This window comes from Oenanthe melanoleuca, chromosome 18 (assembly GCF_029582105.1).
Source record: "Oenanthe melanoleuca isolate GR-GAL-2019-014 chromosome 18, OMel1.0, whole genome shotgun sequence".
In the NCBI taxonomy this organism is placed as follows: domain Eukaryota; kingdom Metazoa; phylum Chordata; class Aves; order Passeriformes; family Muscicapidae; genus Oenanthe; species Oenanthe melanoleuca.
In genome coordinates this window covers 9483505-9510399 of record NC_079351.1, presented here as the reverse complement: position 1 = coordinate 9510399, position 26895 = coordinate 9483505, and the positions used below count along the sequence as shown (strand labels likewise).

Sequence of the window (26895 nt, the reverse complement as noted above, 5' to 3'; positions counted from 1 at the left end):
CCCTCTAAAACCATGGACCCTTCCCCCCTCTCCCTTCCCTGCAGCACACAGGAGAGGGGAATTGGAGGCACAAAAGGCAAAGATTGATAAGGACAATTTACTGGAAATTGCACTGAGATAAGAAAAGGATCAGTAACAGCAAGGATACTAATGACAGGGAGAATAAGAAAAGTTAGGATTCACACAGAAAACAACCCCTGACAATACTGGATGGCTCCCTCAGCCACCTTTTCTCTACTGGAAGGGACCCTTTCTCCTCAGAAGAGACCCCTGCCCCCAGCAATGATGTGAGGTGGTACAGAATAACCAGATTCTGAGTAAACATCTTCAGCTCCAGACGGGCCCAGGATGAGTTTTCTCATGGTGCACCACACAGATCCAGTTTGTGGAGAGGTTTCCTGTTTTCAAGTAATTCATGCTATTACAATTATCTTTAAAAACATGATTCTATTAATAAAGGATGTCCACATCAAAGCTACTTTTTACACTTTTAGATACAAAACTATGCAGGTTATACAAAAACATTACAGAGAGGGAGATGCCTGCAGGGATGATCTGGCTGAGTGTGCCCTGCAGCTAAGAGATTTGTGATGCACAGCACAGCCCTAAGGTGGTGCAGGGTGGGCAGCACAGCTCAGTGTGGGTCTGGGCACACTGGGGTTAACTCTGATGCAGATCATTGACTCCCCATGTACAGCAGTGTCCTGGTCAGGATTGAGACATTCTACTCCTTGATACAGACACAATTTACCCTTCTCACAGGTATTTTAAGTTAAAGCTTATGTTAATAAACATATGGAATTCTAAAATCCACAGTACAATGACCAGCTGAGTAGGTATCACCAACTCCTTGAAAACATTTGTCTTACACAATACTCCAAAGACAAATGGTGTCTAATAAGAGTCATATTACCACCCATGACCCCATATAAAATACCTGACACAGATCTAAGATGAAATGTTCACTGAAAATTGTAATTGAGGACTATGAAAATCAACAAATTCACATCTTTGCAGAATAAATAATTTTTGTAATGTGATAAAATCAACACTATTACATCCCTAAGCCTAATATTAATGCGAAGGATAGTGTGTAAGAACACAAAAAATGAAGAAACAGCACATCCAGCTCTGAGAAGCAGCCAGTGAGCCAGGAGATCCAGAACAAGGCATGGGAAACATATATCCCAAGTATCCCTAGCAAAATACATCAGTACATAGGATTGGTGGTCATATCTCCACAAGCTGCAGAAAGCCTCATCCAGCCGACAACATCCATTGTCCCAGTTTCTAATTCCATCATCCCTAGATCTCTCAAGAAGTGTAAAATGTCCATCAACATTTCCCACCTTCTGCTGTACTCTCATTATGTGGCTTTGTGGTATATTGGTCAAGTTTCTGAATTAACTTGCCAGACTGTTATTCAGTGGAGGCAAAATCTTCATAGAAACTTATTTCATCTACACTGAATGACAAGAAGATCACTGGGAATCCTGAGCAGAAGAAATAATACCTGATCAAGTTTTCTGTGATGAAATTACCATTTTAGTGAATAGGAAAAGAGCAGTGTCTGTTAATGAGTTTGACCTTAGTGAGTTTTTGGTTTCTTTTGATCCTGTGTTTCATCTTGTCAAATAAGAAGGTGCAGGAGAAGCTGCTCCAGGCACTGGGGCAGAGACTTCCTTGCAGCCTGTGGAGAGGACCACTGTAGATCACTGTAAAGAAGATACCCACATGCAACCCAAGGACTCATCTCTGGAGGAGGTGGAAATTTCCTTGAGGCATTGCAGCCCATGGAGAGCCCAGGTTGGAGGAAGGGAGAAGTATGAAGAGGAAGAAGCAGCAGAGAGAAACTGTTATGGAATCGCTTCTACTTCCCATTCCCTACCTAACTGCACTGCTGGGAGATGGAGGCAGAGGACTCAGGAATGAAAAAGTGAAGCTGAGCCTGGAAAGTCTTCGGGAAAAGGTGTTGTTTTAATTTTTGTTTCACAAACTAACGGTGTTTATTTTAATTAGCAAAAATTAAATAATTTTTCCTCCAGAGTGGAGTCTATTTTGTACATGACAGTAACTGGTAAGCAGCCTCCCTGTCTTCATGTTGAGCCATGAGTTTTCTATCCTACTGTCTCCCTATCTCCTGTCAAGGAGGGGACTCCAAGGCCAACTTCCTATCATCATGACCATTCTCTGTGGTATGCTGTGACAAGGGCCAACAGGCACAAACGGAAACACTGGAAATCTCATTTAAATATAAGAAAAAATGATTTAACAGCAGATGGTATTCAAGTGCTGGAATACCTTCCACTAATGAGATAGGCAAAACCTGGTACAAAGTTCAAATTCCTATTTATTTCATGCAACACCATAATCTGTAATTGCAATTGTAAGAAAATTTAAGTTACTAATGATGGCCATAATTTCAGTTATGGCTTACTTGTTTAATAATTTTAGAGAAAAACTTTATTAACAACATAAATTCAGAATTAAACCTTCAGACCATCCTTCTTCCCCTCTCCCACACTCTCTTTTTCTTTTTAACAACAACATACAGAAACACTTCAGTTAGTTACCAGCTTAAAAATAATCTTTTTCTGTTTACTTCAGGGAGAGGAGACTCACCTTGTCAGGCTATAGGGATTTCTTCCCAAGAAGAAAAACCAGTTCTTTCATGGCTTTACTTTGCCGGAACCACAGCCACCCGGGAATCTGCAATCAAGAAACTCTTTCCATTTTCACAGCCTTCTCAGAGCTGTGCTTATGGGCCATGTTAAACTAATGAGGTATTTACTTTTAAGAATGAACTGTTTAAAAGCAAAGGTTCTTTTCACCTCTTTTTTTCTCTGTTCATGCTTCATGCCCAGGAACAGAGATCCCCTTTTTCCCTTAGGGTAAAGGGTGCTCAACACAGGTGCTTTTGCTTATGATCTACCAAGTTGAACACTCCAACCCCCCATGTCTTTCTCCACAATTTACAGGAATTTTTAGTGTGGCACAGTCTATCCCTATAGCTTACAAAAGGATTCTCAGCTTAAATTCATAGCATCTCCTCATTCTCCTTTCATCTAGAACCTGACTTCTGCTTTACTGATTTTGGTGTATCTTTTCTGTTCTTTTTCCTCTCACTCAAAGGAGGATTGAAGGTCTGCAAGTCTTATCTGAGCATTGGAAGGGTTAAAATCTCACATGGAGGATGGAAGGCTGCAGCCAGGCCATGCTGGAGCTGTGCCAAGACCTCAGGAGACTCAGGCTGTGCTGGGAGGGGCTGGGCCAGGCCAGAAACAGCAGCAGCTGCCCTGGAAAGGGCGAGGGGGATGGCTGGGACCTCAATCAGCCTTCCTGGGGCTCAGCTGGCACCCCCTGCCCGTGGCCACCCCTCCTCCCTGCCGGGCCCTGCCGAGCCTCCCACACAGGGGAGCAGGGCCTGCCCTGCCCGGCCTGCACTGGAGCCAGGCCCGGCCCTGTTACCTGCACCCCTGCCGGAAGAGAAAAGGGCCCTTCCCGGCTTTGCTCACTTCAAAATGTGAATTCATGGAGGTGGACTAAATCCTCCAATTAGTTTCCCAGACTGTCAACAACCAAACCAGCCTCCAATTGGTCTGATCACCTCACAGAGGAAGTTCTCAAAGAGAAAACTTTTGTAAATGCCCTCTTCTAAGTGCCAATTAATGCAAAACCAGCACATCTTATCATGAAGGAAACAAAGTATATATCAGTCTGCACAAGGAAGAGTGTCACCATCAGATTGAAGGAAGTTACTATTTCCTCTTTATTCAAGAATGATGTGTGGAAACTTGAGAGCACATTGGTAGGCTACCAAATTGTTCAGCACACATGGCCTACAAGGATTTTAGTGTGGCAAAGGGCCTGGGTGTGGTTACAACTTGTAGATTCTTGACAGACCATCAAGAAAGTGAGGAAGACAAACTCTTGGTAGTGTTACCTAAATAAAGCACAAGGAGCAGCTTGAAAGCTTCGAACTTCTCATTGTTTTTTCAGTGAGTGGAGAGCATACCATGGAAACAAATATTTGAGGGTTATGAAATTATTTGATTACTGAAAAACATGACTAGGGGCACAGAGCAATCCCATATCACCAACTATTCTATGGTCTTACGACGTTCTTTTACTACTGTAGACAGATGAATTTTGTGAGTAAAAACCTGCAAAGCATCAAGCAGCTGGCAAAGGAGAAAGAGAGGTTGATGACAGGTCAATAATTTGTCCAGTAACATGAAGTCAATCTCTGCAATAACAAGAGAAGCAGAACCCTAACTTCTCTGTATTTATGAATCTTTTTCCATCCACAAATGAAAAATCTTTATGCAATCCTTTGTAAAATTTGAAAACAGCAGAAAATAAGCTGAAGCACAAGTTGACACTATTCCATCCTAGTTAAAAAAATTCTGTTAAAAGTCTGAAATATAATGGGCTCAAGAGATGTCACAAAGATGGAAAAATGTGCAGAAAATTCACAGAACATGAAGAGGCAAGGAAATCTATGAGAACTAAGAACTCTAGAATTGCTTTCGGACCTGAGTTTTATTCACTGCAGGAAAAATGTATATGAGGTGCTATTTTCTGAACAAGGCAGATGAAAATCAGGGTGTAGAAAGTGGTCCTTTATTGTCAGGCTTCTAGGTTAGGAAGAAACAGAAAAACAAGTCATCTGTCATTCTTTCTTGAATCTGCTGCCTTCCCAGATGATTCCCATTACTCTAGGAGGTGAAACAAAATGCAAGATATCAAACTGACAGAGAGGATGATATACTACAAGTGTGATCTTTGAACCAGTGCACTGGAATCCATGTCATCTTCATTAACTGACATGCGCAGAGAACCCAGGAAGGAAACTGAGTTATGAAGAATGATTTTGCAGCTGCAACTAGACACCTAAACATAGTAATAACTGTAAAATGGGTATTGGATGGGGGTTTCCTTATGACTATATAGCTCTTAGCTGGAAAGCTTTAAGTTCCCACACGACTCAGAAGTCATGTCAGAAGCAAGAGACAAGTTCATAAAAAACCTGAAAATTCATCTTGGAGTTAATTTCATGTAACATATAAAGAACAGCCAAGTCTATTCTTTGTTAAGGTATTATGAAATGCATTACAAGAAGAGGGGGGAATATCTCCTTTCTTTCTCTCCCTGTAGCTTCTTTTGAACACCAGAGGATGTTTTCTTTAGTGACAATTCTACAAATACACAGTGTTATTTTTCAAACAGAAATTATCTCTGCATTTATTTTTCAGAGAGACATGGGCAATCTTTTTAAAGAATACACGATCTCAGATGTTTCAATCATACATGCAGTGTTGTAAGCACACAAAGGTTCTTTAAAGAAGTGCATTGAGAAGACTGGTCATTCTCTCTGACCCTTCTTACATTGCTTCAACTTCCTCACATTTGAGAGAAAATGTGAGTCTTTGGAATATGGCGGAGAAACACACCACATCCCAGCTCCATGGAAGAACTTTGAACAGTAGATCCTTCCTAATTCTTTGCAAAGGAAATGCAAAGCCTCCCAGGAATTCTCTATATTTCAGTGGCATTCGTGTTTGTGCTTGGGAATGCTGGAGGAGGACAACTTGGGATCTAAATCCCATATTTGCATTTGGTAACCACAGCCACTGTCCAAGGTTTTTCTAAAATAGCAGGAGGCTGGCAAGTTAGAACTGCCAATGAACTTAAAAGATGAAAGATTTAAAATGCATCCTTAGGAATTCCTGCTAATGTAACCTCACGGAAATTTCTGCTGGACATACATCAGAGCAAACCAGCACAGTCAGATATGGAGAATGGCAAAATAATAAATTTAAAATTTAATTTGATATCACCAGCAATCAGTAATACTTCAGAAGGAGGTAAAAGATGTAATTAAATGTATGAATCAAGGGGGATAATCTGTCTTATCTGATCTTTTGAAAGTACCCACCAAAAAGCTAAGGAGTTGTACATAGGTGTAGTAACACAAGCATGATATGGTGCCAGTCTTAGAATTAGACTAGAATTAGAATTAGACTAAATTATTCCTATTCTTTATTTCCAGAATATTTCAGAATAGTTTCTCTCCAAAGCTCTTGTGATAGTAATCCTTCTCACTACTGCTGAGTCCTGACACACACAAATCTTATATGTCAAAAAGCAATTAACAGGAGAAGAGAATCCAATGATTCCAAGATCCAGTGTCGTGCTCTTTTTGCTGGACAGCACTTCCTCCTTCCTAGATTCCTAGTCATAATATTTATAGGAGATTTATTCACATAGCTAGGAAGACCTCGAATATTTCTAAATATATCCACAAGCACGAATGGGAATCATGTACTCAGTCAAGTTTGCCAAACAATGCTTTGCCAAAAATTTTTTGACCTAAGAAAGAGGAGGAGGGAATTGAATGTGCAAACCAGAACCTATAAAAGTGCCAGTAGGACAAGCCTGTTCTGTCTCTGTGGAAGGATTAAAGGTAAGAATAGGAACAGGGTGCTGGCAGAATCCCACAGCATTCCTGCTGCCTGTGGAACTGCTTTCCTCAAAGAACTGTCTCCCTCAATAGACATGTTTCCACTCTGTTGAAGTCACTAGCATGTTTTTGCCCTGTGACTTACTATTGGGAGTCTGTGCAAAGATAAGAAAGAAGTTGTCACTTCTCTTTTTCAGTATTGACCAGCTTCCAGGCTGAGAGTCAACTGGTGACACAAGAGGTAAGGCTGATTTACTTGCTTAGTAGGAAGAGACGCGAGGTTTGGCTTTTTTTATGCATTTCTCAGGCCACTTCCCAGACCCCTTTACATCTGTGTACACTAAAGGAATGCAATTCTACCTGAGCTGTGCTGTCTAAAAGAGAAAATTTCCTTTAATAACTGTGTTGGGCACATTGTTTGGTACCTGCTGGGAAATAATTGACCTCTTACACAGAGAATCTTCAAAGGAGATTGACTGTAAACAGAAATCCAGGAAAGAAACAGTGAATGAACAGCACATGTATAGTTAAGATTTTGTTAAATGCCTCCAAATGTTTTTTTTATTGAGAAGTTTTCCTTTTTCTATACAAGTAATATTAAAGGGTGAGCCTGAGCAGAAAAATGGAAAATAATTAGAAAAGACAAAACTCTGATTTCTATACAGAGGAAAAGACCTCTGCTTCTGCTTACTCCACATCTTTTCCCTGATGATATTCCACCTCTATAGTTGGCACAAATTACATGGGCTGAAATGGGAGAGGGAGAAAGAATATCAGTGGGCTTTCATAATTTTGATAAGATGATTCTCTTGGTATCTCTTCCGCTTCTGCTTGGTATTTCTGCTGCATCTTTGATAACCACTGAATCTGCCAACCAAACTAAATTTCAGCATAACCTACTAAATCACAGTAAGATCTAGTGAATTGAAAGTATAAACTGCAAAAAGGGAAAAAACGCAACCTCAATCAAAGACATCTATCTTCTTTAAGATTAAAGTAAATTAAAACACATATAGGGTAAAAAGCAGTTAAAGCAGAAAGGAGGACCACAGTAATAGGCAGAGCAGAATACTACAAAGCCTAAGGTCACTGCAAAAAAGAAATTTCCCCCTTCACTTAGATCTGTCCCTCCATTTCAGTGCTGTGCCTTGCTGCACACGGTAAACCGCAGCCATGTCTACGGACGCCGAGATGGCGATCTTTGGGGAGGCGGCTCCTTACCTCCGAAAATCAGAGAAGGAGAGAATTGAGGCCCAGAACAAACCCTTTGATGCCAAGACATCTGTCTTTGTGGTACATGCAAAGGAGTCCTATGTGAAGAGCACAATCACAAGCAGGGAATCAGGAAAAATCACTGTCAAGACTGAAGGGGGAGAGGTGGGTAAAGTGCAAGATTTGCAAACAGCAGTTCATTCCCACTCTTAGCTCTTAGCTGACATGCGTGTACCTTCCTGCCCTCTGACAGACCCTGACTGTGAAGGAAGATCAAATCTTCTCCATGAACCCTCCCAAGTATGACAAAATCGAGGACATGGCCATGATGACCCACCTCCACGAACCCGCTGTGCTGTACAACCTCAAAGAGCGTTACGCAGCCTGGATGATCTACGTAAGTGGCAGCAGCAGCTTCCTTTGGGCAGCCTCAGGAGCTGCTGGGCCAGGCTCAGGGGAAGCCAACGTGCTGTGTCCCTTCCTCACAGACCTACTCGGGTCTCTTCTGCGTCACTGTCAACCCCTACAAGTGGCTGCCGGTGTACAACCCCGAGGTGGTGTTGGCCTACCGAGGCAAGAAGCGCCAGGAGGCCCCTCCACACATCTTCTCCATCTCTGACAACGCCTATCAGTTCATGCTGACTGGTGAGTAGCTCTTATAAGCATCAGATCACAACTGTTCTGCTTTGTCTTGATAGAACCTGTCATGGAAAATGAAACAGGATTATGTAATTCTGTGACTTTTGCTTCAACTTTTTCATTCCTTTCTTTCTCTGTGCTATTGGGTTCCAAAATGTTACCCATGATCAGGATTCCTTTGTCATGGGTCTTTACTCTCCCTTTCTCTGCTGCTCTAAAAGTAGTCTGTGTAGCTGAATATTAAAATAATTTCCTCTATGCAGGAGAAGGAAAAGAGCATAAAGTGGAGTAGAGAAGAAGCATATGGTTCTGCAGGGGTTTTCAATGTTCCATGGCAAAGCATTATAGCATAATAGAATGTTTTGTACTGGAAGAGATCTTTTAATATGTCATGGGCCTTCCTTTTGTCATTTGGAGGGACATCTATGAATATGTTTCAAGGAAAGAGTGCAAGTACAAATTGCTTTGCAAGGAATTGAAATGGAAAAAAAGGCTTATGAGTAAACAAAGGAAAAAATCCAGATTTTTTCCATGCCATCACTTCAATCTTTGCAATCACATCATTCATTGTCAGTACTTTTGGGTTCTTCATTTAAAAAGCCTATTTGTTTCTGTCTCTTCACAGATCGGGAGAACCAGTCCATCCTGATCACGTACGTACACCCCCTGCGCGGGTCCCTGCGGGGCTGCCCGGTGCCAGGGCACCTCCTGCCTGACCACGCACCCTCTGCTTCTCTCTTGCCTTTGGCAGCGGAGAATCCGGGGCCGGGAAGACTGTGAACACAAAGCGTGTCATCCAGTACTTTGCAACAATTGCAGCCAGTGGGGACAAGAAGAAGGAGGAGCAGACCTCAGGCAAAATGCAGGTGAGTTCCCCGGACTAGACACCTGCAACTATCTGATTTCTTGAGGAACTAGATCGTGACAAGAAGACTTCTGTTTCAGGGGACACTTGAGGATCAAATCATCAGTGCCAACCCACTGCTGGAGGCCTTTGGAAATGCCAAGACCGTGAGAAATGACAACTCCTCACGCTTTGTGAGTTGTTACTTGGGACAGCTGTCAACACCAGTTTGAATACTATTGATGTCCAGATTGGGAAAATAAGTCTTGATTGACTTTCCTGCTGCTTTCAGGGTAAATTCATCAGAATCCACTTTGGTGCCACAGGCAAACTGGCTTCTGCTGACATTGAAACATGTAAGACACCCTTCTCACCTGATCCCCTTCCCTCCAGCCTTCCCCACTTCTTGTTCTTGACTGTGTCATACCATCCTTGCCAGATCTGCTGGAGAAGTCCAGAGTCACTTTCCAGCTCAAGGCGGAAAGGAGCTACCACATCTTTTATCAGATCATGTCCAACAAGAAGCCAGAGCTAATTGGTAGGAAAGATCCTGACTCATCCAGGCAAAGGTTATGGAACAACACTGAATTCCTTTCTGTGCCAACTGCATTTGACATGGCTGGGTTTTGTCCTTCTTTTCAGAGATGTTACTGATCACCACCAACCCCTATGACTATCTGTACGTGAGTCAAGGTGAGATCACAGTTCCCAGCATCAACGACCAGGAAGAGCTGATGGCCACTGATGTAAGTAGCAGAAGTTTTCTTCGGTGAAGTTTCATTTCTCTGACCTTTAACAGCTGGGGTACTCACCTTAAGAACTCTTTTGTTAGAGTGCCATTGACATCCTGGGCTTCAGTGCTGATGAGAAAACAGCCATCTACAAGCTGACAGGGGCTGTCATGCACTATGGGAACCTGAAGTTCAAGCAGAAGCAGCGTGAGGAGCAGGCAGAGCCTGATGGCACCGAAGGTACCAGCACAAACCATCCCAGAGCATGGAAGATATTGAGCACTCACTTAGTTAAAGGCAGCATGTCAGGGTCAGAATGATTGACTCGGCCTGTGCATTTCCCCAGTGCCACTATTGTAGAATGGCAGTGGGTCCTAGCCAGAGGATTTCTCTGGAGGAACACAACTCAGATTATTTTGAATAATGCAAATTGCAAAGTCCAGTTTCTCCCAAAGAGTTCTGCCATTAACATGTGCACCTTTTTTATCCTTACTGATATTTTTATTTTTATTGGAATTGCCCTTTAATATATTTTTTTTATTTGAACTGTCTACTGATACTTTCACAACTGATTTTTTTGGTGTTTAGTTGCTGACAAGGCTGCCTACTTGATGGGTCTGAACTCAGCAGACCTGCTCAAGGCCCTCTGCTACCCCCGAGTGAAGGTGGGGAATGAATACGTGACCAAGGGCCAAACTGTGCAGCAGGTAACAAAACCGCCTGTTTTGTGGATAGGTTCTCTGGACTTTCACATTTGTCCTGCATGATTAATATACTCTTTTACATTTCAGGTATACAATTCAGTGGGTGCCCTTGCAAAGGCTGTGTTTGAGAAGATGTTCCTGTGGATGGTTGTTCGCATCAACCAACAGCTGGACACGAAGCAGCCCAGGCAGTACTTCATTGGTGTCCTGGACATTGCTGGCTTTGAGATCTTTGATGTAAGGAACAGGGGTTTATCAGCATGCCTGGTAAAGTCACACTCTTACATGACAAAATACTTCAGAAGGAATGCTGCTGATTTTTTTGGATTTTTTATTTTCTTCTTTGTTGTTGTTTTTTGTTCTAAATGGTTTGAAACTTTATAGTGTATCTAGAACATTCTGATTCCCACAGGTTTTTAACTGGAAATAGATTTTTGTTTTGCACGTATGCTAGTGAAATCTCTAAGTGCAGATTCTTTGCTGAAGGCTTGGCACATGTTTTGAAATCAACATTTGTGAATGTTGGTATAGTGTTGTGCTGCGAACTCTCCTGTAACTAAATTAGTGCAGTCTAGTAGATTTTAAAGCTGACAAAGTCTGAGTTATTAAAATTATCTAAGCTTCTAGAGTCATAAATATATGGATAAAGTTCAGGTTGACAAAAGAGACACACTAACAAAAGTTCCAAACTGCGGAATCAAAAAAGACAGAGCAATTACAGATCCTCCTTTCTAGGTAAAAATATCCAGCACTCTTCTTTATCCCTAACTTGCTAAATTTACATTAATAATAATCTTGATTTGTAATTGTGCAGTTCAACAGCCTGGAGCAGCTGTGCATCAACTTCACCAATGAGAAACTGCAACAGTTCTTCAACCACCACATGTTCGTGCTGGAGCAGGAGGAGTACAAGAAGGAGGGAATTGAATGGGAGTTCATTGACTTTGGCATGGACCTGGCTGCCTGCATTGAGCTCATCGAGAAGGTATTTCTGTAATTCACAATATGAGGTAGTTTCAGTAATATATTAATTTTATATATATTTCGAAATGAAGCTTGAAATGGTAAATATGATACTGCAGATGCATCAGTTTGTATTATTTTACAATTTGCTGAGCAGAACAATCCCTGAGAGCAGGCATATTTTCCGACTCAGGAAGTTATTTCATCTCTGAGTTTTTCTACCTTTTCATTTTATCCTCCCTCCTTCCTTGTGCTTCTCCCAGCCCATGGGCATCTTCTCCATCCTGGAAGAGGAGTGCATGTTCCCCAAGGCAACTGACACCTCTTTCAAGAACAAGCTCTATGACCAGCACCTGGGCAAGTCCAACAATTTCCAGAAGCCCAAACCTGGCAAAGGCAAGGCTGAGGCTCACTTCTCCCTGGTGCACTACGCTGGCACAGTGGACTACAATATCTCTGGATGGCTTGACAAGAACAAGGACCCTCTGAATGAAACTGTTGTGGGTCTGTATCAGAAGTCATCCCTGAAGACCCTGGCATTGCTCTTTGCCTCTGCTGGAGGAGAGGCAGGTCAGTTCTTTGAAATTCATATTTTCATGTTTATTTCATAACTCTACCAGCACCATAAATATCAGCTATTTATATTCATAGCTATTCAGCTATCAGTTCTTTTCTTAGTTCCATTCTTATAATGACTGGTATATACAGAAAAAACTTTGTCTTTATAAGTTGAAGTACCTTTTTTTTTTTTTTTTTGTGTTTATCAGAGGCTAGTGGTGGTGGTGGCGGCGGCAAGAAGGGAGGCAAGAAGAAGGGTTCTTCTTTCCAGACTGTCTCAGCTCTTTTCAGGGTGAGTACAGAAGTCATTGGTTTGGTTGGTTGGTTGGTTTTTTGTTTGTTTTGTGTTGAAGAGTATAAAACCTCACTCTAGCTGCAATAAGGCCATTTAACAGCAGCTGTTAACATTTTTCTGTATCAAGAATAATTATTTGGTTATTCATAAAAGAGCTGACAGCAAGTCAGCTGAGGCCAGCTGAGGGAGATATATATTGATTTCACCTTTCTTCATATGCTGGAAAAAGAACTGAGGTCAGGCTACACACCAAAGTACAAACCATAAGAATATGGTTATTGCAAAGAAACATTTTAGAAGAAGCTTTTCTGTCAGAATTTGCTTTTTGCTATGAACAATTGGTCACCATACTCCATAGGTGTTCTGGCTAAGTGGATATATCCCTCAGTCTTGTAAAAACACATTGCAAAATTTTGTGAATTTCTCTCCTGCTCAAGAGTGAAAGACAGAAGAAAACTCGAGTTTAAATGACTACATTTGGGAATTACAAGTCTGTTAATGTTTTACAAGACTTTTCTCACATCTGCAAGTGTAACTGAGGAGGTACTATTTGCTACCTAAAAGTCTTTACTCCTGAACCCTCAGGAAAATCTCAACAAGCTGATGACCAATCTGCGGAGCACTCACCCCCATTTTGTGCGCTGTATCATCCCCAATGAGTCTAAAACACCTGGTAAGAACCCTAAGCAGAGATAAAAAATAACATGATGAGGCCATTTTTCTCTATGTTTTATCATGAATTACCAATTGTCTTATTGCCAGGTGCCATGGAGCACGAGCTGGTGCTGCACCAGCTGCGCTGTAACGGCGTGCTGGAAGGGATCAGGATTTGCAGGAAGGGATTCCCCAGCAGAATCCTCTATGCTGATTTCAAACAGAGGTCAGTTTCCTTTCTGTTTTCCATTCTGTCTTTCCCGCCAGTGTTTTACATCTATCACGTGGGTTTTTTTTTTTAAGTTAGCTCTTTCTGGAAGAAAATGGAATGTTGGGATGCATAAGAAAAGGCAACATATATGGCTAGCAAAAGAAAAATTGTTGAGAAATTAAGTGTCAGGTGTCCTCACTGACTGCTGAGGCATTTGATTATAGAAGCACAGTAGAGCTGCAGAAGCCAGTGATTACAAGGCTAAGAAATGCAATTTGGGATTGGTGGCAGCAGGTTCTCAGGTAAAAATTACAAACTAAGAGTTCCTTGGCCATTGCATCAGCTGCAAGTTTCAGGGGAAGAGGCTTTTCTCCAATACAGAGAGTATGGGAAAGTGGCAATGTTCCTCTTAAGCAATTTTCTAGAGCATAGTTTCAATAAAAGAATATAGATTGAATTGGCTGGAAATCAACGTCCTCTTCATCATGCTTGGTCCCCTAAAGACTGAAAAAGTCTCCTTAAATTTGTCACCAGGTTAAGACTTTATCAGAAGGTTATCTCTAAACAAGGGATGAAATTCCAACTTCCTCATCCTGATTCTGCTGCAAACACTGCTCTTGGTTTCAGTAAGCAGAATATTCTGATGACTTGACATTCTCTTCATTTCTATTTCCTCTAATTCCACAGATACAAGGTGCTTAATGCCAGTGCCATTCCTGAGGGACAGTTCATCGATAGCAAGAAGGCTTCTGAGAAGCTCCTTGGGTCAATCGATGTGGACCACACCCAGTACAAATTTGGACACACCAAGGTAAAAATGCTTCCATTCACTGTCTGTCTGGGCTTTGCTGTACCTGACACTGATGTGCTGCAACATTCCCTCTCTCAAGGTGTTCTTCAAAGCTGGGCTGCTGGGACTCCTGGAGGAGATGAGAGATGAGAAGCTGGCAGAGCTCATCACCCGCACTCAGGCCAGATGCAGAGGCTTCCTGATGAGGGTGGAGTACAGGAGAATGGTGGAGAGGAGGTACACCTTCCTCTTCTTCAGTTAAAGTCACTCTGCTTGGGAGAAATTGTTGACACTCATCAGACTGAGAATACACATTGTACATTTTAATTCTTTCTCAGGGAATCCATCTTCTGCATCCAGTACAACATTCGTGCATTCATGAATGTTAAACACTGGCCATGGATGAAGCTGTTCTTCAAGATCAAACCCTTGCTGAAAAGTGCAGAGTCTGAGAAGGAGATGGCCAACATGAAGGGGGAGTTTGAGAAAACCAAGGAAGAGCTTGCAAAGTCTGAGGCAAAGAGGAAGGAACTGGAGGAGAAAATGGCATCTCTAATGCAGGAAAAAAATGACCTGCAGCTCCAAGTGCAATCTGTAAGTATCCTTAGTGTATTTCTTCCAGGTACCCTCACAGCATATAACTCTTATGCACAATAAAATGTCTGATAAAATTTTTAATATGAATAATGGAAGGTAAAATTCCAGACCACTCAGTGTCACCATTATAATATGAGGTTCTAGCTTGGGAATGACTTTTGAAGCAGGAATGCACATAGGTCTGCTTCTGCAGGCTCACAATATAACATCCAACATACTCACTGGAGATTTAGTACTCACAGTTAGCAGAGTCTGTAGAGCAATTAATTCACCAACTTACTCTGATTTCAATCAGTTGCCCAAATAAAAGACCTCTATGCCATTTTATATGATATATGTTATGTCACATGTCTTTCAGCAACCCTATTCCAAGAGGACGCAAAACCCCTCTAAATTCTGTCATAGCTCTATATGTACCTCCTAAGTCCAATTGAAGATCAAGGGTTTGGTCAATATTTCAACATTACCTTGTGTATTTAGATATTGGCTTCAGAGATTCAAAATGAAGTCATGTTCAAATTAAAAGCTCTGATTGCACCTAAAATATATATCAATTTATCTCGCGTGTAGAAAATTTATTCAAATTCAGTCTTGCCCATAAAAGCTTATGAAAATATAAAGAGAAAAAAAAAATCTCTACCCATTTATATACAGTACTTAACTTCCAGAGAAAGTCATGAAAACTCTTGAGGAAAAAATTATTACAGGATATTCTCATCGTATCCATCTTAAGAAAAATAAGAGAAAATAATTGATAAGAGTAAAAAATTAAAGAGAATAAAAACCTACTCTGATTTACAAGAGGCGGTCCAAAAAAATCACTTCCAAAAAGAACACAAAAAAAGAATGCTTCCATTTTTCTTTTCCTCAGTGAGAAATAGCATTTTTTATTCAGCTTTTGTGAACACTTGTGATTAGCAAACAAATCCATGTTTCTGTAATAGGAAGCTGATGCTTTGGCTGATGCTGAGGAAAGGTGTGACCAGCTCATCAAAACCAAAATCCAGCTGGAAGCCAAAATTAAGGAGGTGACTGAAAGGGCTGAAGATGAAGAGGAAATTAATGCTGAGCTGACAGCCAAGAAGAGGAAACTGGAGGATGAATGTTCAGAGCTGAAGAAAGACATCGATGACCTTGAGCTAACACTGGCCAAGGTGGAGAAGGAAAAACATGCCACCGAAAACAAGGTATGAGACAGAACCTGCCACCTGCACTCTCTGGAAAAGAGCCCCGTGCCATTACAGGACTTGTATAGCTACTTCCATTATTTACATTTGCTGCCTTCCTCCTAAAGGTGAAAAACCTGACTGAGGAGATGGCAGCCCTGGATGAGACCATTGCCAAGCTGACAAAAGAGAAGAAAGCCCTCCAAGAGGCCCATCAGCAGACCCTGGATGACCTGCAGGCAGAGGAGGACAAAGTCAATACTCTGACCAAAGCCAAGACCAAGCTGGAACAGCAAGTGGATGATGTAAGCACACAGACATAGAGCAGGAACAGGACAGGTATGGAGCCTGATCAGGCTGGTAGAGCACTGATGGTTTTGTTGTGTTTAGCTGGAAGGGTCCCTGGAGCAAGAGAAGAAACTGCGCATGGACCTGGAGAGAGCTAAGAGGAAACTGGAAGGAGACCTGAAGCTGGCCCAGGACAGCATCATGGATTTGGAGAATGATAAGCAGCAGCTGGATGAGAAACTGAAGAAGTAAGTGTGGCTCTGGGGCACCTGAGTGCTGGGCTGCAGCACTTGTCTTTTTTCTTTGAGCTCTAACACAATTCACTTTGCCCAAAGGAAAGACTTTGAAATCAGCCAGATCCAGAGTAAAACTGAGGATGAACAAGCCCTGGGCATGCAACTTCAGAAGAAGATCAAGGAGCTGCAGGCAAGTGTCTGTTCCTTCCCCTGCCTTGCTCAGGCTCAGCTCAGGCAGGAGGAGGGCATGGGTGTGAGGGGTCCCTGCTGTTCTGCAGGCCCGTATTGAGGAGCTGGAGGAGGAAATTGAGGCAGAGCGAACCTCTCGCGCTAAAGCAGAGAAGCATCGGGCTGACCTGTCCAGGGAGCTGGAGGAGATCAGCGAGCGCCTGGAAGAAGCAGGAGGGGCCACAGCAGCTCAGATTGATATGAACAAGAAGCGTGAGGCGGAATTCCAGAAGATGCGCCGTGACCTGGAAGAGGCCACGCTGCAGCACGAAGCCACGGCTGCCGCCCTGCGCAAGAAGCACGCGGACAGCACAGCTGAGCTGGGGGAGCAGATCGACAACCTGCAACGTGTGAAGCAGAAGCTGGAGAAGGAGAAGAGTGAGCTGAAGATGGAGATTGATGACTTGGCCAGCAATATGGAGTCTGTCTCCAAAGCCAAGGTACACCAATATTTTATAGGCTCATTGACTCAGTGGAATACAACAAAATTCTTGCACCTGGCCTTCTTTAGAGTGTGGACAGTTAACTCATCACTTTCCATTTGTTGGTGCACAGGCCAACCTGGAGAAGATGTGCCGCACTCTAGAAGACCAGCTGAGCGAGATTAAGACCAAGGAAGAAGAGCATCAGCGCATGATCAATGACCTCAATGCTCAAAGAGCTCGTCTGCAGACAGAGTCAGGTGAGACACACATATGTACATGTGCAGATCAATAACATCTCAGAGTAACTGCAAAAATTACTCTTCTGCGCATATGGTCTGTCCAAAACAATTTGTGTCACATCTAGTGCGAAGTGCTTGAATTGGGATCATAAGTTTCAGCGTGGGCTGCAAACTGTCTGTTTTTATATCTCCAAATGTTAGCAGTTTCACAATCAATGGCATTAAAACTTGTGTATCTGCAAATTTTCTCAGGTGAATATTCTCGCCAGGTGGAAGAGAAGGATGCTTTGGTTTCTCAGCTGTCAAGAGGCAAACAGGCTTTTACCCAACAGATTGAGGAACTCAAGAGGCATTTAGATGAAGAGATAAAGGTGAGAAAGCTTTTTCCTAAATATACGAAATCAGTTAATCAATATGATGAAAGGGACAAAAGCACCCACTTCGATAGTGGAGGGCAAGTTTTTCCATAGTAACATTGCTAATTTTTTTCCCTTGCAGTATATCCATTAATTCTTTTCCAAATTCACAGATGTTTCTCATCACATGACTTTTAAAGATCTTCTTATTAAGGACATATCCTAGGATATTTCCATTCATTTTCACACTGCTTCTTTTTCCCCAAGGCCAAGAATGCCCTGGCCCATGCCCTGCAGTCCGCTCGCCACGACTGTGACTTGCTCCGGGAACAATATGAGGAGGAGCAGGAGGCCAAGGGGGAGCTGCAGCGAGCCCTGTCCAAGGCCAACAGTGAAGTGGCCCAGTGGAGAACCAAATACGAGACGGACGCGATTCAGCGCACAGAGGAGCTCGAGGAGGCCAAGTACGTGGGGATTATGGAAAACACTGGCAGAGACTAAGAATGGAAATTTGAGGAGCCCTCCTGACATTGTCTAGAAAAAGTCTGTGTCCTCCTTTGCATGGGGTCAAAAAGAGACAAAATATGACAGAAAGCGTGTACAAATTGGGGAAAAGCTGCAGGGTCCAGAACAGCAGAGAGGCAACTGCTGCAGGATTGCTGCAGAATTCAGACACTGAAATACCTGTCTGGGAGAAGTTTTACATGTCTCTCTGTATGGGGGTCACACAGTACCAAGGGGTTAAGTTTGTTCTTTTTTGGAACATGCTTCTTCGCACCACAGGCTTACTTATGCTTACCACTTTCCAGGAAGAAGCTGGCCCAACGTCTGCAGGATGCAGAGGAACATGTTGAAGCTGTCAATGCCAAATGTGCCTCACTGGAAAAGACAAAGCAGAGGCTGCAGAATGAAGTGGAGGACCTGATGATTGATGTGGAGAGATCCAATGCTGCCTGCGCTGCTCTGGATAAGAAGCAGAAGAACTTTGACAAGGTCTTTTGGCCTCCAGCACCAGCACTCCTGGCCAGAGCATGGCCCCGTGATGGCCACAGCCCTACTCACAGCCCCTTTCTCTGCAGATCCTGGCAGAATGGAAGCAGAAGTATGAGGAAACGCAGGCTGAGCTGGAGGCCTCCCAGAAGGAGTCGCGCTCTCTCAGCACGGAGCTGTTCAAGATGAAGAATGCCTATGAGGAGTCCTTGGACCACCTGGAGACAATGAAGCGGGAGAACAAGAACTTGCAGCGTAAGTCCCTGGCCTCTGCTCCTCACTGCCCTTTCTCACAAGCTTGTCCCTCTGCCACACTTAACGGCTCAGGGCCTGCAGGGATAAGAACATGCGTGGCCCCTTGATGCAGCAGAGCCTTTCTCCATTCAGCTCTGTGCCTGACCATGCTGCTTTTCACCCTTCCTTGCAGAGGAGATTTCCGACCTCACAGAGCAGATTGCTGAGGGAGGAAAGGCAATTCATGAGCTGGAGAAAGTCAAGAAGCAGGTTGAGCAGGAGAAATCTGAAATCCAGGCTGCTCTGGAGGAGGCTGAGGTACATGACCACAAATCACTGGTATTTGCACTAAACAAATGAGGGAATAGGGTTGAAAAGTCCTGGATTCCTCTCTTTTCTGGCTGGGGATTGCAGACAGCTTAGATTTCTGGAAATATTTTGCAATTCCCTAGAATGTAAGAAGAACGCTTATCAATGTTTATCAATGTTTGTGTCCACTTGTCCAGGCCTCCCTGGAGCATGAAGAGGGGAAGATCTTGCGCCTGCAGCTTGAGCTCAACCAAGTGAAATCTGAGATTGACAGAAAGATAGCAGAGAAGGATGAGGAGATTGACCAGATGAAGAGAAACCACCTCCGAGTTGTGGACTCCATGCAGAGCACCCTGGATGCTGAGATCAGGAGCAGGAATGAAGCCCTGAGGCTGAAGAAGAAGATGGAGGGAGACCTGAATGAAATGGAGATCCAGCTGAGCCATGCCAACCGCCAGGCTGCAGAGGCACAGAAGAACCTGAGAAACACCCAGGCAGTGCTCAAGGTATGGCACAATTAAAGATTTGCTGTGTTCTGACATAGCTAAATTTTTTTCATTTGTTATAATTCTTTCAGTTCTAAGTTGATGTGGAAATAGGAAATACAAAAATAGAAAACACACACCTCCCAGTCTGTGGTATCTCTGTTTCCAGGATACTCAGCTGCACTTGGATGATGCTGTCAGAGCACAGGATGACCTGAAGGAGCAGGTGGCCATGGTGGAGCGCAGAGCAAACCTGCTGCAGGCTGAAGTTGAGGAGCTCCGGGCAGCCCTGGAGCAGACAGAGCGGTCGAGGAAACTGGCTGAGCAGGAGCTTCTGGATGCAAGTGAGAGAGTTCAGCTCCTCCACAGCCAGGTCAGTCTATAAACATAGTATTTATACTATTACTCCGTATGTGTGAATTAAATTAAGATTGAATGAGCTGTAGCAGCATTTTATTAAATGCAGTGGCTTCCACAGTAAATAAGAAGTAATAAGTGATTGATAATATTAAGACCATAGTTTCAGATGTAGATACAGTATGAATTTCACTGCACTACAGTATGGATTCCTAAATATTAATAAACTCAGAGAAGTGTGTGAGGTTCTTACTCTTTTACTTGAGTTCCACACCTTTCAGATTTCCATTTGAGACTTTAAAGGAAAATGTAGGTTGATTATAAACGAAATAGGACCACACTAATTCTGTCATTAATATAATTTGATAATATCATTATAAGTATTCTGTAGAACCATCTCAAAGATTTATGGTCACTAGACTTAAAATTATAAGGGAAGTATTTTTTTCATTTTGCATTCTAAATTCCTTCTTTGTTGTCTGAGAAACTTTGAGAGAAGACTTCATGGAGGATGCTCACAAAATAACAAAGCACATCATATCTGAGAAATTAATTGCTACAACTGTAGTTCTCTTAGAATTCAATGTGATCTGATGGTACAATCTATACTAGAAAAACCACTTATGCTGTACTTGATATGATACCGCAAGCTAACAAAAACAAAATTGTGTTCATGCTCTTCAACAGAACACCAGCTTGATCAACACCAAGAAGAAGCTGGAAACAGACATTGCCCAGATCCAGGGTGAAATGGAGGATACCATCCAGGAAGCCCGCAATGCTGAGGAGAAGGCCAAGAAGGCCATCACAGATGTGAGTTGGGTGCTCCTGGCATTGCTGATGGTGAATGTACTCTGTCCAAAATATCTCCAGCCCCAAAATGGCTTTGACCTTTTGCTCTGATCAGGCGGCCATGATGGCAGAAGAGCTGAAGAAGGAGCAGGACACCAGTGCCCACCTGGAGAGGATGAAGAAGAACCTGGACCAGACAGTGAAGGACCTGCAGCACCGTCTGGAAGAGGCCGAGCAGCTGGCACTGAAGGGAGGGAAGAAGCAGATCCAGAAGCTGGAGGCCAGGGTGGGTAGGGCTGGGGCTGTGCCTGAGTGAGCGTGTCCTTGGAGAGACATTGCCAGGGAAGCTGCAGGGATGGGCTTGTCCTTGCAGGTGCGGGAGCTGGAAGGGGAGGTTGATGCTGAGCAGAAGCGCAGCGCTGAAGCCGTGAAGGGTGTGCGCAAGTACGAGCGGAGGGTGAAGGAACTGACCTACCAGGTAAGGCAGGAGGTCTCCTGCTCTGACAGGGTTTGCTCGCAGCCAGTCACATTTTGCACACACCATCCCCAAGGGGAACTGTTAACCTTGTGTGATGGAGGACTATGAATTGACTCTCTATCCTGTTTGCCAACCTCCCTAGTCTGAGGAAGACAGGAAGAATGTCCTCAGGCTGCAGGATCTGGTGGACAAGCTGCAAATGAAAGTGAAATCCTACAAGAGACAAGCTGAGGAGGCTGTAAGTACCAGTTTGCCCAAACCAGACTTTGTTCTAGTGGAGGTGGAATTCTATATTAATGTTTTCCTCTGTACGGCTTTTTGAAAACTTGACTGTTTTAATGCAACATGATGTTTTTTTGATATGTTAGAGGGAATGTGAGAGTAAGACTTCATGGGTTTGGAAAGAAATATACTTGCCCAACTCTATTTGTTTTGCTAAAAGCCTTATTTCCCACTCTATTTCTTTGCTTGTACCATGCCCTGGATGTCAGAAACAGCTGTTAGTCTGTGTATTCAGGACCATGACATGAACTCTGCTTAGACCATGCTGTGTATAATGTCTTTTTGACATTCCAATATTTTTTTCTCTTCTGACACACATAACATCCTGAGCAGCTTCTTATCTTGGTTTTGAATCTGCTCTGCTAGTGCAGCTGTGGCATTTGAATTTTTGTTTGCCCAGTTTTCTGGTACTAAATGTCCACACAGTGCCTGCTGTTTTCACAACTCCCTCTTGCTTCACAGGAGGAGCTGTCCAATGTCAACCTGTCCAAGTTCCGCAAGATCCAGCACGAGCTGGAGGAAGCTGAGGAGCGGGCTGACATTGCAGAGTCACAGGTCAACAAGCTCCGAGCCAAGAGCCGGGAGATTCATAAGAAGATAGAAGAAGAGGAATGAGGTTCCCAAGATTAAAAAGTGACCTGAGGCATGCATAAAATGTAAACCTCTGTGTCACTTTCTTCAGTAATTATCTTAAAATGTCTAGGCAATAAAGAGAGTAGAGATCCTTGCATATGAACAATGACTATCATGTTTTATTTATTTATTCTAGCATTCATTACTTTTGAAGTACATGTACACAGTTCATCTTCACATTTAAAAGTATATCAAACAGCAAAGCATTTTTATGCTTGCTTTTTTTACAAATGCATGAAGAATGGTAATAAGTATATGGATTTATTCTTCCTCTTGTAGTAAGAAATATGCAGTTCTTTGACAGACTAAGACTACATTCTTTCAAGTGATTTTTGTCTTCTTAGGAAAAAACAAAGTAATAGGAGTAGAGATTCCTGAAACATTTTGCATACACACTCACACACACACTCACACAGACACACACATATATATATGTATATAACTAGATATATATTATTTCTATGAATTAAAAAATGTTGCTTATTTGGTTAAGATTAGAAGTATGGGAACCTGAAATTTCTTTCCAAGTGACAAGCAGTCAAACCAACATGTTAAGGAAGTGGCATGAAGAGATATCCCCCCTCCCTTTCTGTGAAGGAATTTTATTTCATGAATAGGACAAAATTATATCCATTCACATGCAGGATGAGGAAGAGGAACCCACATTTAAAAGACTATGGAAGAAAGAATAGCTAAGACTTAGGACTCTATTTATAATTTTAGCCAAACCTTCCACTGCCTTTCTAGGTTCAACCCTTCAGTTCTATCCACAACCTGACTGTCCTGTTTATTGTCATTCTCAATATACTGTGCCTGTTGTTTTCCCAAGAAATTATTATTAACGCACAATATTTTACTTTCCATTAAGCTGAACTAGACAGTCAACATTTATATGTTGATTGGAAATGTAAGGTGAAGTACAACATTGGTTGGATAAGGTATTTAAATACTGATCACACTTTCCAGAAGTAATTAACTTAGATGGTTTGGGAATGCATTTAATGTGTCTAAGGGCCTGGTAAATTAGAAGAAAAGTTGTATAGGTTCTCTTGCTGCTGATAAATTTGTTTTTGCCAAGACACAGATGGGATATTGACTTGGTTGATATTTTGTGTCAAGCTTCAGCAGCTCCCTCAAACTTGCTGTTTATTTAAAGCAAGTCCTAAACATCTTTGGCCGTCCCACCAGAGCTGCCAGTCCCTGGCTGACCTTCATATGTCCCTTTTGGATATGCTTTCTAATCCTTCAGCTAGTCTACAAGTGCTGTAAAACAAGTGCTTTAAAATTATAAACATTGCTCATTAAATATAACATTTGAGCAGCTGATGACAGCTGGAGCTGGGAAGGGTCAGTACTCCATCCATTGTGGAAATGATAGTTTAGGATCCATCACAGCTGAGCATCTCTGGGATTTTTTGGTGCTCCCTTGAACTCTTTGACCCCTTGCAGCACATTTTGTATGAGCAGGACCTGTCTTCCCTGTGACTGATGTCAAACATGGCCCAGCTGTGTGGCCCATCACAGGATGTGTCAGTGTGTTTCTAAATGCCCTGCTCTTCTAAGGGCTCATCAGAGACCTCTGTTAACAGATCACTGTTTTTGTACCAGCTTCATTTCAGAAAGGGTGGCAGGGTGAACATGGGAACGCACTTGAGCTGAGCAGCAAAAAGCTCTTTTCTGCTCTTCTAGCACGTTGCATTTCTCCTCCATCCATAGTTTTTTTGCTGTGTCACAATCATTGTGTGGATGGATTGTGGCAGGAGATGGGGCCCCACAACACTCCTGCCCACCACAAAGGCCACAGTACAGGTGGAAATGCTTCTGCAGCCAGCAGCTGCAGTAACCAAAGGGGGGCTCTGCCAAGAAAGCAGAAGAGGGAGAACTTTGTTCTGCTAATGCTAATGCATTTGTATTTCCCCATACAGCTGCTTACTCATATCCAGCTCCTTCCCAGCAAAAGCAGGGCGTGGGAGGGAAAGCTGTGGGAGGCAGAGAGGGGAGTAGTGGGAGCAAGATGCTGTTTGGCACAATGGGAGAGATGGGAAGCCTCCATCAAGGCCTTGAACTGCAATGATGCAGAGCAATATGGACCCTCCAGGCAGGTGCAAAAGGGAATCTGATTATTGCAAAAACAGGCCTTTTCAAGCAGTTAGGCCTTTATCAGTTACATTCCACTTAAGCACAACAAACATAATTCAACCAACCACCATACACCACAATGTGAAGACATAATGGTTATATAACTTGTTTCTCTACCTCTAGTTCAGCTGAGTCATTCCCAGAGTCCTTTTCTACTCAGCCGAAGTAACAGCAATGAGCCATGATTTTACAAGGGTAACAAGGCCTTAATTTTCTGAAGTTTTATTTACCCCTAACATGGAACCACCCTCCTCCATGCTGTTGGGCCCTACCAGAGGCAGTACAGAAAGACACATCCATAAATGCCAGCCACGAGCTGGTTTTAAAGCTCTTTCAATGGTTTATCGATATTTTCTAGGAATTTCAACAGTACCCTTTTTCTTTTCATTATTTTTTCAGCCTCTGTTGTCATGCTTTGCCCTGACATCTTCCAGACATCACCTTCCCTGACTGGCTGCGACCTCTTTGTCCAGGCACAAGGATGAGGGAGGGGGTGAGCCTGTCAGAGATAGGCAATGAAGAAAAATATCGTGGCATGATGCTTATTTAGTCCTTTCTTCTACTGATGAAGCACCGATGATGGCAGATAGGAAAGTGTCAGGGAATCAACAGAGACCCAGACAACTTCTAGAATATAGCTAAAATGGGAAATCATTAATTTTGTTCTCTATATGCTTTCTTTTTTTATTTTTATTTTTTTTTTCAGGAATGTATCGTAAGTTAGTCTCTATGCTCTTTCAGGCTGCAGTAATTTGTTTAGTGAACATCCACTGCAATCAGCAACAATTGTTTTCCAGCTGATGTTTATCAGGGATTACAATTTATCACTGTTGGCTGATTGGAAAGCTGTGTTACTAGCCCAAATTGAGCACACTGTAAAGGTAAAGTACGAACAGGTTATATCAAAAAGGAGAAATTTTTATTGGCATAGTTTTTTGCCATTATGCTCAATAAGTAAAGTTTGCCCTTTTTAAATGCCTTAAGCGTTTTCTTTTTGAAGAAAAAGACCTTTTAACAGGTCTGAGAACTGGCTGAAGAGGCTGCTCAGGGCTCCCACTTCACTGCAGCCTTGCTAGAAGAATTTATAGATTCCTCTGCTCAGACAACTGCTGTCTCCCCTTTCTCAAGCAGCAATACAGCAATTCTATCTTCAGTAACTGTTGCCAGTATGAGCACACTCAGAATGAACAAAGAAGCAAAATCAGCACAAACTGAACACAAGGAGAGTGTCATGGTGTTGGTTCAACCAGATGGAAACACCAATTTCGTGCAGTGGTTTTGATTTGCCAATTTGAGATTTCCTGGCCAATGCACCAATTAGAACGGTGGGTCTAGCGCTGGCCAAATCACCAGTGCACCCACTACAATGATTTACTCATTTCCTGCTGTGAGATAGGATTAGGAGGAAGGCAAAACAAGATCAAACTTTGAAGCACACAAAGAAAAACTTTATTACCAGAAACTACAAGAAAAAATAAGAATCAGAATAAAACTTTCAGAACACTTCTCCTCCCAGAACTTCTTTTCTTTCACACTGACAGCGTACAGAAACAAATCAGTCAGTTTACCATCTTTCACCAATTTACGAAGGGAAAGGCAACTTCTCTTCAGTCCATGGAGACTTCTCCACAAGAGACAGTTCCCTTTGTGGTTTCAATTTCCACAAATATCAGCTGCCCGGGAAATCTGCAATCGTGAAATCCCTCCCATTTTTCAGCCTTCCCACAGCTGAATTTATGGGCCATGTCAACCTGGGGGCAACAGGGGTCTGTCCAAACTTCTTATGGGTTCACATCTACTTCAACATCTGCTTACTTCAACACAAATGCCTTTGCTGATGGCCTCAATGTGAGTGCTTTATCTACCCCAAAAATGCATTTCTATGAGTTACACAGAAACAAGAATATCTTCTCCACAGCTTAAAAGAGAAATTTCAGTCCACGACTCTCCTCCTTCCTTCATCTGGGACCTGATTCCTCCTTCTTGTCCGACTTGGGTGTCTCTATGCTGTTTTCTGTGTGTGTCTCCATCTCTGTCCTTTTCTTTCCCTCTAGAGAGAACAAAGTGTCTGCAAGTCTCATCTGGGCAGTAAAAGAGATAATATTTTGCCCAGACCTGCAGATAGTCACCCTGCTGGGTGGCAGTCCTGAGCTCTTTACAATAGGGAGTGTTTCAGCAGCCATGCTGAGGCTGGGCCAGGCTAACAGGGGCCCAGGCAGAAATGGTGATGGTTGCTCTGGCTGCATTCCATTGCAGGGGGGCCCAGCTCAGCCCCCGCTGGGCTGTGGGGGTGCAGTGGGGTGTGCCCTGCCCGGAGCTGCTCCTGAACCCGGCGGCAGGACCCCATATCAGCAGATATTATCAGATGTTAGCAGAGCAGCGGCACTTCAGCTGAGCCGTGGGTCCCCCGGCCACACCAAAGGGGGGATCTAAGATCTTAGCAGCCAGCAGGCCTCCCCTCCCTCTTTCTATCAAGCACAGCCAAAATGGGGCCCTGTGGGCTTCCTGAGCCCTGCATCAGAGCCCACCCGGCCCTGCCCAGCCCGGCCTGGCCTGGGCCGCGTGGAGGGGCTGGGGCCAGTGTTACCTGATTCCAG

The 26895-nt window shown here is 43.1% G+C and overlaps 1 protein-coding gene across 1 annotated transcript; it reads left to right on the top strand.

Annotated features, from left to right (window-relative positions):
- The first annotated feature begins 6657 nt into the window (after positions 1-6657).
- LOC130260666 (myosin-1B-like) lies at positions 6658-22256 on the top strand. Its single transcript, XM_056506281.1, has 39 exons — positions 6658-6704; positions 7603-7840; positions 7929-8072; positions 8164-8320; positions 8940-8967; positions 9066-9180; positions 9260-9352; positions 9451-9514; positions 9598-9696; positions 9801-9904; positions 9991-10129; positions 10478-10596; positions 10681-10830; positions 11408-11578; positions 11820-12126; positions 12324-12406; positions 12995-13082; positions 13172-13289; positions 13962-14085; positions 14165-14301; positions 14403-14658; positions 15606-15848; positions 15956-16132; positions 16218-16363; positions 16451-16541; positions 16630-17019; positions 17135-17261; positions 17496-17614; positions 17867-18063; positions 18409-18592; positions 18679-18844; positions 19017-19141; positions 19330-19638; positions 19787-19990; positions 20662-20787; positions 20882-21052; positions 21140-21244; positions 21387-21482; positions 21989-22256. Exons 2-39 carry the CDS (start codon positions 7637-7639, stop codon positions 22139-22141), a joined length of 5829 nt encoding a protein of 1942 aa, XP_056362256.1. The 5' UTR covers positions 6658-6704; positions 7603-7636; the 3' UTR covers positions 22142-22256.
- The last annotated feature ends 4639 nt before the right edge of the window (positions 22257-26895 follow it).